The sequence below is a fragment of the Sardina pilchardus genome, chromosome 20 (genome assembly GCF_963854185.1).
Source record: "Sardina pilchardus chromosome 20, fSarPil1.1, whole genome shotgun sequence".
NCBI lineage: Eukaryota > Metazoa > Chordata > Actinopteri > Clupeiformes > Clupeidae > Sardina > Sardina pilchardus.
In genome coordinates, this window is record NC_085013.1 from 18,945,209 (window position 1) to 18,958,847 (window position 13,639).

General features: G+C 46.6%; 1 protein-coding gene across 1 annotated transcript in view; it reads left to right on the forward strand.

The window, feature by feature from the left end:
- The window catches only part of sntg2 (syntrophin, gamma 2), a 44,761-nt gene that overhangs the window by 13,975 nt on the left and 17,147 nt on the right, over positions 1–13,639 (forward strand). The window contains exons 2-9 of the mRNA XM_062523677.1: positions 2,942–3,079; positions 3,709–3,765; positions 4,052–4,109; positions 4,780–4,823; positions 5,355–5,396; positions 6,595–6,682; positions 7,235–7,326; positions 12,889–13,016. Of these exons, the coding sequence (XP_062379661.1) occupies positions 2,942–3,079; positions 3,709–3,765; positions 4,052–4,109; positions 4,780–4,823; positions 5,355–5,396; positions 6,595–6,682; positions 7,235–7,326; positions 12,889–13,016 (647 nt within the window). The remainder of the gene's footprint in view (positions 1–2,941; positions 3,080–3,708; positions 3,766–4,051; positions 4,110–4,779; positions 4,824–5,354; positions 5,397–6,594; positions 6,683–7,234; positions 7,327–12,888; positions 13,017–13,639) is intronic.

The window sequence follows — 13,639 nt, forward strand, 5'->3', positions numbered from 1 at the left end:
GTGCATAAGATTTTCTTGTCTTCTCCTAAGCCCCTATGAATTCTCCTTCTGATATTCTTCATCAAGGTCAATGATAAGGTTAGGGAGAGACATGGGGCATATTTGTTTGCCTATTCACTGTAGCCTAAGACTACATAAAAACATGACTCTAGCAGACAGTTATTTTTTAAAAAGGCCTTTTCATTGGTATTATGTTGCTAAGGATGTGTGCACTGAACATTTTGTCTCTAAACAAGGAGAGAGAATTATCACCCAATAATGGTGGCCTACTCTTGATGCATAATGATTTCTTAACAAGATGGCCTTCATAACAGTTGCATTTATCTCCTGCATTAGCTACCTCACATTTAGGCTTGTAGGAATATAAACCTGATATCTAAAGCCCTTTCATTCCTTCATAAAGAATTGCAAGTGATCTGTTTGAGCTACTGTATGCTTCACACATTCTCCTGAGTGAATACATCATTTAATCTATGACTGACTCACACATGTTTGTGTAGAGTGAGAGAGAAAGACATATGTGGAATGCGGCGGCCGACCTGAGTAAACCTGCCTTGCATGTTGTCTTGTCTCCTAGTCATGCAGCAACATCAATCACAAGGCTTTCCTGTGAGCATAGGTGCCCTCAAACCAGGAGAAATGCATGGAAGTGTCATCACGTACAAGTGTTGCGTTTGTTATTCTATATTCTATGAGCTTTGTAGTTTTGTTTTAGCAATGTATTCTGGATAGGGAATGAAACAGAGAAGAGAAAGAGAGAGAGAGAGGTGGAGAGATCGATACAAAAAACAAAAACAAAACAAAAAACAACAGGGAGCATAATATAGAGCTTGTCATGTGACCATCATTATTTGGAAACACAGATGCTTGTGTGATGTGTAACAGGGGCCTCAGTAAGCTATAAAAGAGTCTCTAGCTCTCAACACAAGACTATGCTATCAGACGGTGTGCCTCTTACCATACCCACCATTATTATTCATATTATTCATATATCAGGAGACCTGCACATTTCTATGGAGATCAATGAGTGGAGCCGTGCATGTACAGTAAAATTGCATAGGCAAGGCTCTGAACACAAATAGCGTTCTGGCTCATTCTACTCACTGTGGGAATACTGCATTAGATGTAGAGTACAGTGTAGTATAGACTTCAGATGTAGATCAGAGACTTCAGATTTGTGTTAATGTGTCATCAGTGAAGCAAGTGCAACCACTATCACCAAATGACCTCTGTATGTTGTTGGACGTTCTAGAATTGGATCGTGGATCTACAGTAGAAACGCTACTGTACATCTTTCACTGAAGTTTGCAAGAAGCATATACGATTGGAATTAAAGACCACTCCTTTAGTGGACAGATGTTCTACAGATGGACAATGCCCCCTCACACAGCCCCACATTGTTGAGCTGGAGCAGGAGGGCCTTGCCCTGAACTCCGGGCCACAGTATTAGTGTGTACTGCCACCGAGACCCAGCCCACCAGGCCACCACGACAATGTGGTTTGATTAATCATTCTGGCCCCTTCGGAGAGCCAAAGGGAGGGTGCTGCGACCTAAATCTGTGTCTCAGGGGGAGAAGTCGAGGTGAGAGAGAGAGAGAGAGAGAGAGAGAGAGAGAGAGAGAGAGAAAGAAAGAACTAGGGCAAGTCTGAGAGGCTTTCACTGTGGTCGAGTTCCCCATAAAATAAAAATAGACAAGAGGTAGCTCATTTATGAGAGACTGAAATATGGAGAGGGGAACACGAGGAGAATGCTTTTAATAAAACTAACCTATATATCTCCAAATCACTGCTTTTAATAAAGCTAACCTATATATCCAAAGGTTGTGGTTGATATGTGGTCATCAGGTCAAATGAGGCCTGTATTGTAGCCGAACTGCGGAGTGAAGAGCTGCTTCAAAGGTAGCTGTTAGTAATTGAAGTCTGAATCATGAGAACAGTACATGCCGTAACTCTAGCACATAGTGGAGACATGGTTGAGTTGGAAGCATAGGGCATCCATTTTCATTCCCCTGTGTCCTTACTTATATTACAGCAATTTGTTACTTTCAAGATAGAAAAGGAATGAGCTGTGGCCTACGGTTTGTTTTTTATTTGCTCTCTGTGCAAACACAACATACCTTATCGTTTACACACATTCCGAGCACGGATTTCTTTCAATTTAGCAGCCACAGGAATACACACTTGGGAATTTTCAAGTGTAACTAAATTAACTGAGCTCTGAAGAGTTTTTTTTATTTTTTTTATCTGTCTTTAGAATTCCTCTTTTTCCCTTCCTTCCTTGAAATAACGTGCCTAAGTATTGTGGGGCTGAAAATAACTTTCTCTGGCACATATTCAATTAACCTAAGGGTGGGGGGAAAAGTCTCTCTACACAAAGCTGAAATCAATCTTCGGAATTGCATTGTGCTCCTGCTGTTCTCAGCCTGACAAAACAAAGCCAATGCATCACCTTTAGCATGCCGCTCTCACCCTATGTATATATATGCTATTGCTATCATCGTAAAGCATTCCTGCCAGAACTGATGAGGACATTATTAAGTAAATGGCTCACATCTTTTTTCTTCGATGTGTTCCAATGATAAGTAGAACATAAAGCCACATGAACTTTATTTTTCAGGCAGAATAGAGGACTGCAGAAGATTTGTATCATCCCCTGAATGGAGACTCACCTCTTGGAGCGTGACAATATGTAGGCCAAGAATAGTCTTGATTTCTGTCTCTAGAAAGGGACAGTCAGTGATTCTTTATCCCCCACACCACCCCCGCTTTTCTATTGTAGCCTGTCCCCCTAGAGCCCATGTGTACGGCCCATGTGTATTCTCAGTGCATTCCTGTCAGGTGTGCTTTAAAGATTACAGACCTGCTGTGTGCTGTGAGAGTGAAATCCTCAGTCCAGCGCCCTCCGGCCCACTAACAAATGCCCACTATCCTTTATCAACAGACAAAATGCGGCCTTGCCCTGGTGTATAATGAGGATAGCGGTAACACCTACGATATCCGTGTCAAGCTGTCCAAAGAGATGCTAACCTTACAGAAGCAGGACGTGGTCTGTGCGCATGGAGGGGACCCCCACTTAAATGTAAGTACTTAGGCTTTTCTAGTAAGCTCGCCAGGAGAATACGAGTGTGCCTTCGGACATCTTTTATTATAATTTTTTTGTATGTATATGTATATTTCTATTTTTGTCTTATTTACAATTGACCGACATGTTCATGTTTCATATGCTGGGACTGTTTTTTTTTTTTGAGTAATTCAGTGTTTGCAGGGGAGGCCTTTCTCAGTGGGAACGTTGCTTAGAGTCATTGGAGTGAGAGACACAAGAGTATTTTTCATTAGACGTGACATCCCATTTTCAATGCTTTGTGGTTAGGGCACAAACATCATGTGGAGCTTGTGTCTGTTATTATGTATTCAGTGGTCACGGGCACCAGGGCTTATTGTGGCTCCAGCGCCCTTCTTGTTGACTTTACTGCAATGTGCTGGGTAGAGCCGATACAGATTTTACTGAGACGTGCTGTCTCTCAGCGGCCGTGATTAAAGGTACGGGTGAAGGAATACTTCACTCTTTATAGATAGTTTTTGACAAGCTATTTGTCTCAGCTTACCTTGGTCACGCGCGAGCAGGAGCGATGGCCGTGCATGTATTTGCATGCATAGCCTACTTATGTCTGTTATTATTTTGCCAAACTAAATTCCCATTTTTTAAAGCACAGAACTGTTGTACTTCGAAGACAGCCGACTGGAGGTCTCGGACTAAGCATCAAAGTAGGTTTCATTTGATTGCCTTTTATCTTTGCTTTTGTCATCCGTTATTTGGCCACTCCATTCTCATCAGCCGCAGCTCATTCAGAGGAAATGTAAGTCGACCGTTTGTGGCAAATCCATTGGGTTAAAGATAGAGCTACAGACGGAAGATCAAGATCCATTACTCTGCTGAAACGCAGCTTTGATAAAGCCATTGATCGGAACTGTGGAATGGTGCATGGAACATCTTTGGCTGCGGATCTGTCAACAGTGTGGTGCGCTGACTGCAATTCTTCTGTCTTTTCAGGGGGGTGCTGAACACAAAGTGCCTGTGGTTATTTCAAAGATTTTTAAAGATCAAGTAGGTAAGGCCATTTTGCAGTTTTTCCTGTGTCAGTCCAGCCCAGGCAGAGGGAAGGTCAGGAGATTTTAGACGCTTTGAACATTTAGACACTTTGTTTATAGTGCTAAAGGAAGTAGTGTAGAAGGCTGTGGGTAGCCAACATGAGGCAAACCTATACGGCACCCCAAACTCCAGCAGAATACGAATCTCTTGATGTCTCAGATGAATGTGGTGTAATTGGTCTGTGCCATGTCATGTTAGATGAGCCGTTCCCCTTTGAAATATCCAGAGGTTTTGATTACAGTGTTCTTAGAAAAGTTTCCCGTTTTTTTTTTTTTTTTTTCTCGCACTGAAACTATTGTACTGCCCCCGCTTTCATTAGCTTAGCAGGGCTTCAAAAGATTCCATGGTGCGTTATGGCAATGCATCGCCTCTCAGAGTAACACAAATCCGTTCCAAATGGCTAAGAAGTGTCATTGTTTCCATCAGTCATGCTGAGATGAGTTAATATCCAGATTTGTTTAATATTTAGTCATGGATTAGCCTGTTCCTTGTCAACCCAGCCTACTCGCTGTTATAATTGGAGACTAGTCAGATGCAGGCATTGATTGCTATTTCCAGCCTTTTTCGGTGCATGAAATGATTCATTTTGTGTCAGTGCCTTCATTAACCTTTGGCCCGTCCTCTTGCAGCAGATCAGACAGGGATGCTGTTTATCGGTGATGCCATGTTACAGGTTAGTGTATCCAGCATGATGTGCCCTCTCTCGCTCCGACTGGGGGGTGGGGTGGTGTGTGGGGTGTGTGGGGTGTGTGTGGGGGGGTCATAGGTGCATGTCAGAGGAATGTGCTCCTGCATTTTAATAAAGCTCCTCTCCTCATGATTCTTGGCGACTCCGCCGCGCTTTTAACCTCTGCTCCCTCTGAAATGGGCTGGAGAGGCTCGCTAATGAAACGCTCAGAGATGATTTTGTTTCTTGACCACGCTGACTGGTAGGGGCCAGGTGAGGACTTAATTAAAGGTCATCTTGTCAGCGCTCTCCATAATGCACCCCTCTCAGCTGGAGGACAGGTGTTACGCCATAACTGTCTGTACTGTAGCTAACACGGATACTGGAGAATATATAAATTACATTCTTCATACCCCTGTTGTCTCATTTCAGCTTCAGTGTGACTTTTTTAAGCCTGAATTTGGATTTATTTCCAGTTCATCTTTTATTTATGTAATAAATGCTGATCTCTGCTTTGACCTCTGTTTCTCTCCATAGGTCAATGGCATCAACGTTGAGAAATGCACTCATGAAGAAGTGGTGAGTATTCTATGAGCTTATCACTGCACAGTCTAAATCCCCTTCACACTGGAGCTATGCTGTGGCATTGATACACTATATTATATATATAAAATAGTGTTATCGAATCCTGTGCTAAGTTATATTTTTAATGCCACGGTTTACATAAAAATCAATAAGGAACAAATTCATTACAGGAAGAATTTTCCAAATTTAGAAGCTATGGAAGGGGTGCTCTAAAGGTTGTGCGAGCCTCTACCCCCCCCCCCCCCCCCACCCCGCCCGCTCCTCAAGCTCCTAACAGCTGTTCTTCATTCACTGGGAGGAAGTCAAGAGACATGATTAATGATTTCTGTCCTCCCTTCCAAAACGAGAGCAGTTTAGAAAGCCTGGTTCTCACAACTGCTTCACAGAGGACGGTGCAGTGGCTGATGCCACCCAGAATACAGGACTGTTCTTGTTTGAGGGCTTCACACCACATATGACAGGATAGTCCAGGAGAAAAGAATCAATCAATTGTCATGTTTAATTGAGCTGAGCTTACTTGAGCTAAATCGAGTGAGTGGAGAAATGCTCGTCAATTTGCATCGGCAGTATATTTCTCTTGTATCATACAGAATGGAACATGCCTTTGCAAAAAGAGAAAATTGGTTCATGACATTTTCCTTCATCACGATTTCGTGATGCAACCTTGTCAGATCTTGTAGAAATCGGACGAAAGGACTCGTAGCCGGCAGATGGTGAGAGGGTAATTACCCGTCTGAGAGGCAGTTAGCCACCCTCTCACAATCACACGGAGGCTCAATTTAAGATCGCTGGCCTCTTTGTAATTATTCATTGGCAATCGCATGATCCTGCATGTTGAGTGAGATGTTGGGTCCTCACTGCAGATTACACTTGAATCCCATCGACTCAATTAGGCGTGCAGTGAGTGTGTGATGGGGTCGCATTGTCAGTATGATGTTTTTTTTCCTCTGAGGAAGGCCAGTATTTATTTCTATTATGTCCTTCTCACCACAACCACTTGTATTATCTTTCTCCTTCTTCTGCTCCGGCCACTGTCTTATTGTGTTCCCTCGTTCTTCTGCTTCTTTCACTATTCCACACAGTTTCTCTCCTTTTTTCTTTATTGTCCTTGCTTTTGTTTCCCTCCCTTTATTCTCTCTCTCTCTTCTCTCTTCTCTCTATCCCTCTCTCCTCTCTTCCTTTTGCGATGCAGGTCCACCTTCTGCGTACGGCGGGAGATGAAGTCACGCTCACTGTTCGGTACCTCAGGGAAGCTCCAGCTTTCCTGAAGCTGCCATTAGGTGAGTGCTCTCACACACAGGGGCGGCCCACACAGCAACATGAAACGGCCCAGCTGAGGTGTCAGTGCCGGGCGCCCGGGTCATTTGTCAACATTTGACTAAATGCCTAGTCACAGCTAGTACAACAACATTTGATGGATGCTTATTTAGACAAACTGACTCCCTCACAGTCCTCTCTCAGTGTTCATGTCGCTTTCGCTCTCTGTCCCATTTACACCCCTACTCTGAAATAAAATTAAAATGGGGGAAAGGCTAGAACACACAGAGAGAGAGAGAGAGTGTGAGAGAGAGATAGGGAGAGAGAGAAAGAGAGAGAAAGACAGAGAGAGAGAGAGAAAGAGAGAGAGAAAGAGAGACGGAAAACAAGACAGAGAGAGAAAGAGAGAGAGGGAGAGCAAGAGAGAGAGAGAGAGAGAGAGAGAGAGAGAGAGAGAGAGAGAGAGAGAGAGAGAGAGAGAGAGGTCAGACGATGCCCCAGAGCGTACAGGGTTTTGTATGGCTCTTGCTGGAGACAATGAGGCATTAATGGGGCGTGTGTGTGCTGCTTCTCAGGCTCTCCAGGACCTTCCAGTGATGACGGCAGCCGAGCGTCCTCCCCTCTCTTTGACAGCGGTTTACATTTAAATGGGAACTCAAGCAACACGGTGAGTCTGCTCCCCCCCCCCCCCCCCCCCCACACACACACTATCCCCTCGCGTCTCTGCACTCGCTTGGGGCTTTTTTCACCCTTTTTTTTTTAAAAAAAAATAAAAAAAAAGCCATTGTGCTATCCATGCGGGGGGTGGGGTGGGGTGGGGTGGGGTGTGAAGGGGGGTGATGAGACTAGAGAGGCTTTGGTGTGACAGAATCAGGTTGTAAATACAGCATTAGCATGGTAGGGTAAATAAAAAAAGCGAGCTGATGTTTACCGCGAGAGCACGGCGGGCGAGATGAGCCTGGCTAATGATAGCTGCAGCAGTGGTCCTGATGCCTCGTCCTCGTGTCTTCTAATGTTGTTGTTGTTGCGTTGTCTGCTGTGGCAACCGCCAGGCTGTTCACCAAGGATATTGCTCCTCTGCTCGCAGCTCTACACAGCCCTGGGTTTCCATTAAATATACATTCTGTGTGGCGCCACTGACTGATGAATGAAGGGTTCAACATCAATTCAATAAACTATTAGTATTGTGCTTTGGGACAAGTTAACCCCTGTAGTTTTCTGTATGATTGCATATAGGGCAACACTGAGATATATTCAGCTCATTCGGCTGCACATCCAAATGCCTGTGGAATTAGAGTGGCTTTCCAGCTCTTAGCTGAAGTGCAAGCACAGTATAGCAGACTGTAGTATCTTGTTCATTTCGTTTTCATCAAGCATTAAGAGAGTCGGCCCCGGAGCCTTGGGCATGTGCAGTGGTGCACATATATACTGAGCGTATCCTCCCAAAGGCCCACTCAAGAGCCCGGGCCTACTGTCATCTCCAGCACTTACATTAATGTGACGTGTTTAATTCTTCAGCTGCTCAAAGGTTTGGGGCTCGCTGCTGCGTTTTGAGCAAATTGGCTCTGACACCGCATGCCTACCTGGAGTAGCGGAGGAGCTCATAAACAAGCAGGAGAGGACTTGATAAGGTATAGCAGGCAGTGCCGATCACACCGGGCCCATGATTTGTGATTCTCGGCTGCAAATAGCGCCTCTGACGGGGCAGGTGCCTGACACAGTCTATTAGGCGGGCAAGGTATCTCGATGAATACGCCCTTGTGAGATTAACGACTCGCGCTGGCCAGACTAGCCCCGGAGTCACGGGCGCCACACACACACACACACACACACACACACACACACACACACACACACGCGCACGCTGAAAAAGAGGCGCGAGGCACACACGGGGGAGTCATTAAGCAGTAATTAATTGTCGAGGAGAATGAGACGTTATGCAGGCGGGAGAAGCGCCGTTGAGAAAATGTGACATTTCGAGCACCCAGGACGCCTCCGCCACCTCGGCAGCACGCTGCGCAGCACACACACACACACACACACACCCACACACACACACACACACACACGCACGTGCGCAATTCTCCAGCCCCATTTTTCATGTGTGCGTGGCATGTGCATTATGAATGACAAGGCCTTGGGAGGGCGGGCGAAGGCCTCCCTAATGAAGTGGCGTGGCGGAAGCACGGGGGGAGCGGACGAGCGGTCCATGGTAAACATGCAGGAGTGATGAGACCCAACGCCCCGACTTATTTCCCTCAGATTTTGTTTATCTAATTTTGACGAGGAACAATGAGCGCAAATTCTTCATTATTAAACATTGGAATGCCGCGCCGTGTGTCCAATTACTTGGCATCACCCGCAAACAAACGATCCTCCCCGGCTCGTCCCCCCCACCCCCTCCCTCCCTCCCTCCCTCCCCGGCTGGAAGGTGTGCGAGTGTGCGTTTAAGACAGGCCATGCTTTCTCCGTAATTGCTGAGTCAACAGAGTCCGTGTACTCCTGTATTTGCCAAATGAGCTTTTTCATCCTCTTTTAGGCCCGCTTATATCAGCACCCGCAGGTGATTAGAATTCACTAAGCTTGTCATCCCCTCTAGGCTGTTTCGACATTGAAATGATTGACAGTGTTTTCCTTTCAGAGAGCCCAGGAGGGGTCCCACATTGATTCATTTACATGCCAGCAAATAATTAGAGTTGCACCTCATGTTGCGCGGGGACACATCTTGAAGTGTGGCGGCGTGAGTGATAGGAAGGACAACAATGTCAGCTTAGTTCTTGTTTGGTCAGGTCCACGTGCCGACACTGACACCGCCTCACTCTAATCTGTCCTGACATCCCGACAATATTTTATTCCTTGTCATCTCGTCTCCTCGCCTGGCATGGCTCGACATGAAAGTCAAATCAAGTTTAATTATCTAGCATAGGCCTGCATAAACACGGCAAAGGGAGAGGATCGGGACGCGGGAAACGGCAGAGACGTAATTGGCTTTGGCACCCCACTTTTGATTTGATCAGAGGGAGAGGGTTCCACTTACGAGACCCTGTGTTCAAGCTCCAGACCAGGGATCTAATGACAGTGTGTGAGGAAGGCTTGTCGATGGCGGCTGTTTTCCAAACAGCTCCCCGTGGTGTTCACAGGAGCACGGCATCAACAGCGTCTGAAGGACCTTTTTTTTTTGGTCACCCATGGGTCAGCGTCAGCGAAGGAGACCGAGCCGCGTGGAAACGTCAAGTACACATTCATCTTAATGGCAAGCGAAATGCCCTGAATTACATTGGGGCCATGTTCAGTTTCATTAAGCTAAGCTAAGCTAAAGTCAATGCTGCGATTGCCCGGTAATTAACTTTTCGAGGATGGATTGAGTGAAGAAGCATCTTAACACAATAAAACGTCTCCTTCCGTATGCTGAGCCCGTGGAGGATGTTGATGTGATCGGACTGAGGCATTCATGCTGACTGCATCAGTGGATCCCTGTGTGTCAAGAAGTGAGACTTAGAACATTTGATTCTGTTGGAGTAAATATTTTATATCTCTGAAGAAGGGAGGTCAGTTTTGTGGACAAATCACACAGCATTGAGCACACATGCCCTCACATGCAGGGGTGTGTGTGTGTGGGGGGGGGGGGGGGGGGGGGAATCTATGTGCTGTACATGAGAAACATGTCCATGAAAAGGAATTTGTCATTTCTGTTTGTTCAGTGCAACAGCCCACTTTTGGCAAACACTAGCTGAATTAAGGCCACATCTTTATAGCAGTGCATGGCATTGTGATGGGCTTACAAGGAGTGTTTAAACAGTGAATGTACATGTTTGCAAATGGCATGTACACATAATGCATGCTCACACACACGAATACACACATACACACACACGCACACACATGCACACACGCGCACACACACACAGACACACACACAAACACACACACAAACACACACACACACACACACACACACACACACACACACACACACACACACAAGCACACAGACACACACACACACACAGAGTCAACACTCCAATCAACATTAGCGTATGCTACAGGCATGAGTGCTAGCCTGAGGAAGCGTTGGCCTGCGTGCGAACACAGTGCGCTTGTTTAAATGAGTCTCATTTGTCATTGAGGGACCCTCTCATCAGTGCTTAGCATAACTCCCCATTCGTCTCCGACGCCCTGATCCCACTAATGAAGCAGCATGGCGGGACGCTTGTAGTAGCAGAGCCACAGCTACACACACACACACACACACACACACACACACACACACACACACACACACACACACATAGCCGCTACCGTGTGAGACTGGAGCACTTTCACCATAACTGTTTTTGTAGTAGCAGAGCCACAGCTATACACACACACACACACACACACACACACACACACACACACACACACACACACACACACACACACACACACACACACACATAGCCGCTACCGTGTGAGACTGGAGCACTTTCACCATAACTGTTTTTGTAGTAGCAGAGCCACAGCTATACACACACACACACACACACACACACACACACACACACACACACAGCCGCTACCGCGTGAGACTGGAGCTTGTAGTAGCAGAGCCACAGCTACACACACACACACACACACACACACACACACACACACACACATAGCTGCTACAGTGTGAGACTGGAGCACTTTCACCATAACTGTTATTGTAGTAGCAGAGCTACAGCTACACACACACACACACACACACACACACACACACACACACATAGCCGCTACCGCGCAAGACTGGAGCTCTTTCACCATAACTGTTATTGTAGCAGCAGAGGTGGAGCTACACACACACACATAGCTGCTACAGTGTGAGAGTGGAGTGTTTTCACCATAACTGTTATTGTAGTAGCAGAGCTACACACACACACACAAACACGCTACCGCGCCAGACTGGAGCGCTTTCACCATTACTGTTATAGTATTGTAGTAGCAGAGGTGGAGCTACAGTACACACACACAGCCGCTACCATGTGAGAGTGGAGTGCTTTCACCATAACTGCTATTGTAGTAGCAGAGCTACAGCTACACACACACACACACACACACACACACACACACACACACACACACACACACACATAGCCGCTACTGCGTGAGACTGGAGCACTTTCACCATAACTGTTATTGTAGCAGAGCTGGAGCTACAGTACACACACACATAGCTGCTACTGCGTGAGAGTGGAGTGCTTTCACCATAACTGTTATTGTAGTAGCAGAGCCACAGCTACACACACACACACACACACACACATACATAGCTGCTACCGCGTGAGAGTGGAGCACTTTCACCATAACTGTTATTAACTGTTATTGTAGTAGCAGAGCTGCAGCTACACACACACACACACACACACACACACACACACACACATAGCCGCTACCGAGTGAGACTGGAGTGCTTTCACCATAACTGTTATTGTAGCAGCAGAAGTGGAGCTACACACACACACATAGCTGCTACAGTGCGGAAGTGGAGTGCTTTCACCATAACTGTTATAGTATTGTAGGAGCAGAGCTGGAGCTACACACACACACAGGGTCATCCCTATGTCCCCCAGGTCCTATGGTCCCTGTTTTCCCCCAAAAGGGTCCTACAGTATGTTTCCCGGTTGCAATACATACCGGGGAACATAGGACCGTTTTTGGGAAAAGTGGGAACATAGGACTCTTTCTAAAAATTGAGAAAAAAGGGACCTATGTTCCCCGGTCCCATACAAAGTGGGGAACATAGGACCCGGGGAACATAGGACCTGGGGAACATAGGTACGCTCTCACACACATGGTCGCTATAGCATGAGAGTGGAGCACTTTCATCGTAACTGCTATTGGATTGCAGGTTGCTGTTGAACTCTGATGGCTCTGCTCTGATCATGAGATGAAATACTTATCCTCTCTTATCGCCTCTCTTTTTTTTCTCTCCCTCTTCTTCCCCTCTCTCTCCATCTCTCCCTCTTCTTCCCCTCTCTCCCTCTTCTCCCCCTCTCTCTCCCTCTCTCTCTCTCCCTCTCTCTCTATCTCTCCCTCTCTCTCCATCTCTCCCTCTGTCTTCCTCTCTCTCCCTCTTCTTCCCCTCTCTCCCTCTTCTCCCCCTCTCTCTCCCTCTCTCTCCCTCTCTCTCTCTCCCTCTCTCTCTATCTCTCTCTCTCTCCATCTCTCTCTCCTCTCTCACCCTCTCTTTCTCATTAATTCTGTGTAGGCTCCGTCGTCGCCCTCGTCGCCCTCGGCTAATGACCCAAAGTATGAGAGGCGCTGGGTGGACGCAGTGTCCATCCCTCTGGCCATGGCCCGGGTCTCCAGACACAAAGCCGGAAGCCATAAATTAAGGTGCAGTAATCCCGTGACCCCCTCTTATCTCACCTGCACTGCCCGTCGTCCCTCTTCTTCCTCCCAACACTGTTTACGGAGCCACAACCCACTTGGGCTCTTCGCTGATCCCCACCCCCCCACACACACACACCTCCACACACACACACACACCTCCGTTCTGTGGGCGAGGGCGAGAACAATTGCTGTTAAGCTCAATATCTATGCACAAGCATGATGTATGGAAAGGTCAGCGAGCCTCCACCGGCACGAGGAGGTCCGTGGGTTAATGAAACCGAGTCCCTCCCCGCTGTTGGCTCTGATCGGGGAGGAAGACGAGGAGGAGGACGAGGAGGAAAACATTGTGCGGCATTAGATTTCTTTTATATCCACCAATTAGCTTTGATGATGGAGGACAGCTGAGCGTTAACCAGGAACAAATCAATGGGAGACAAACATTGGAGAGAATAGCTGACCAGAGAGCGTTGAGAATCACCACAGTGTGTGTGTACAGAAGGATGAGGCTCTGATTAACATGTCCTCCAAGCTCCATCCTTCATTAAAGCGCCTGCCTTTGCCATATACTTTTTTCTGATCATTAATTTAATTAGTTGGCACTTGCGGAGGAATCAATGTATCATTTC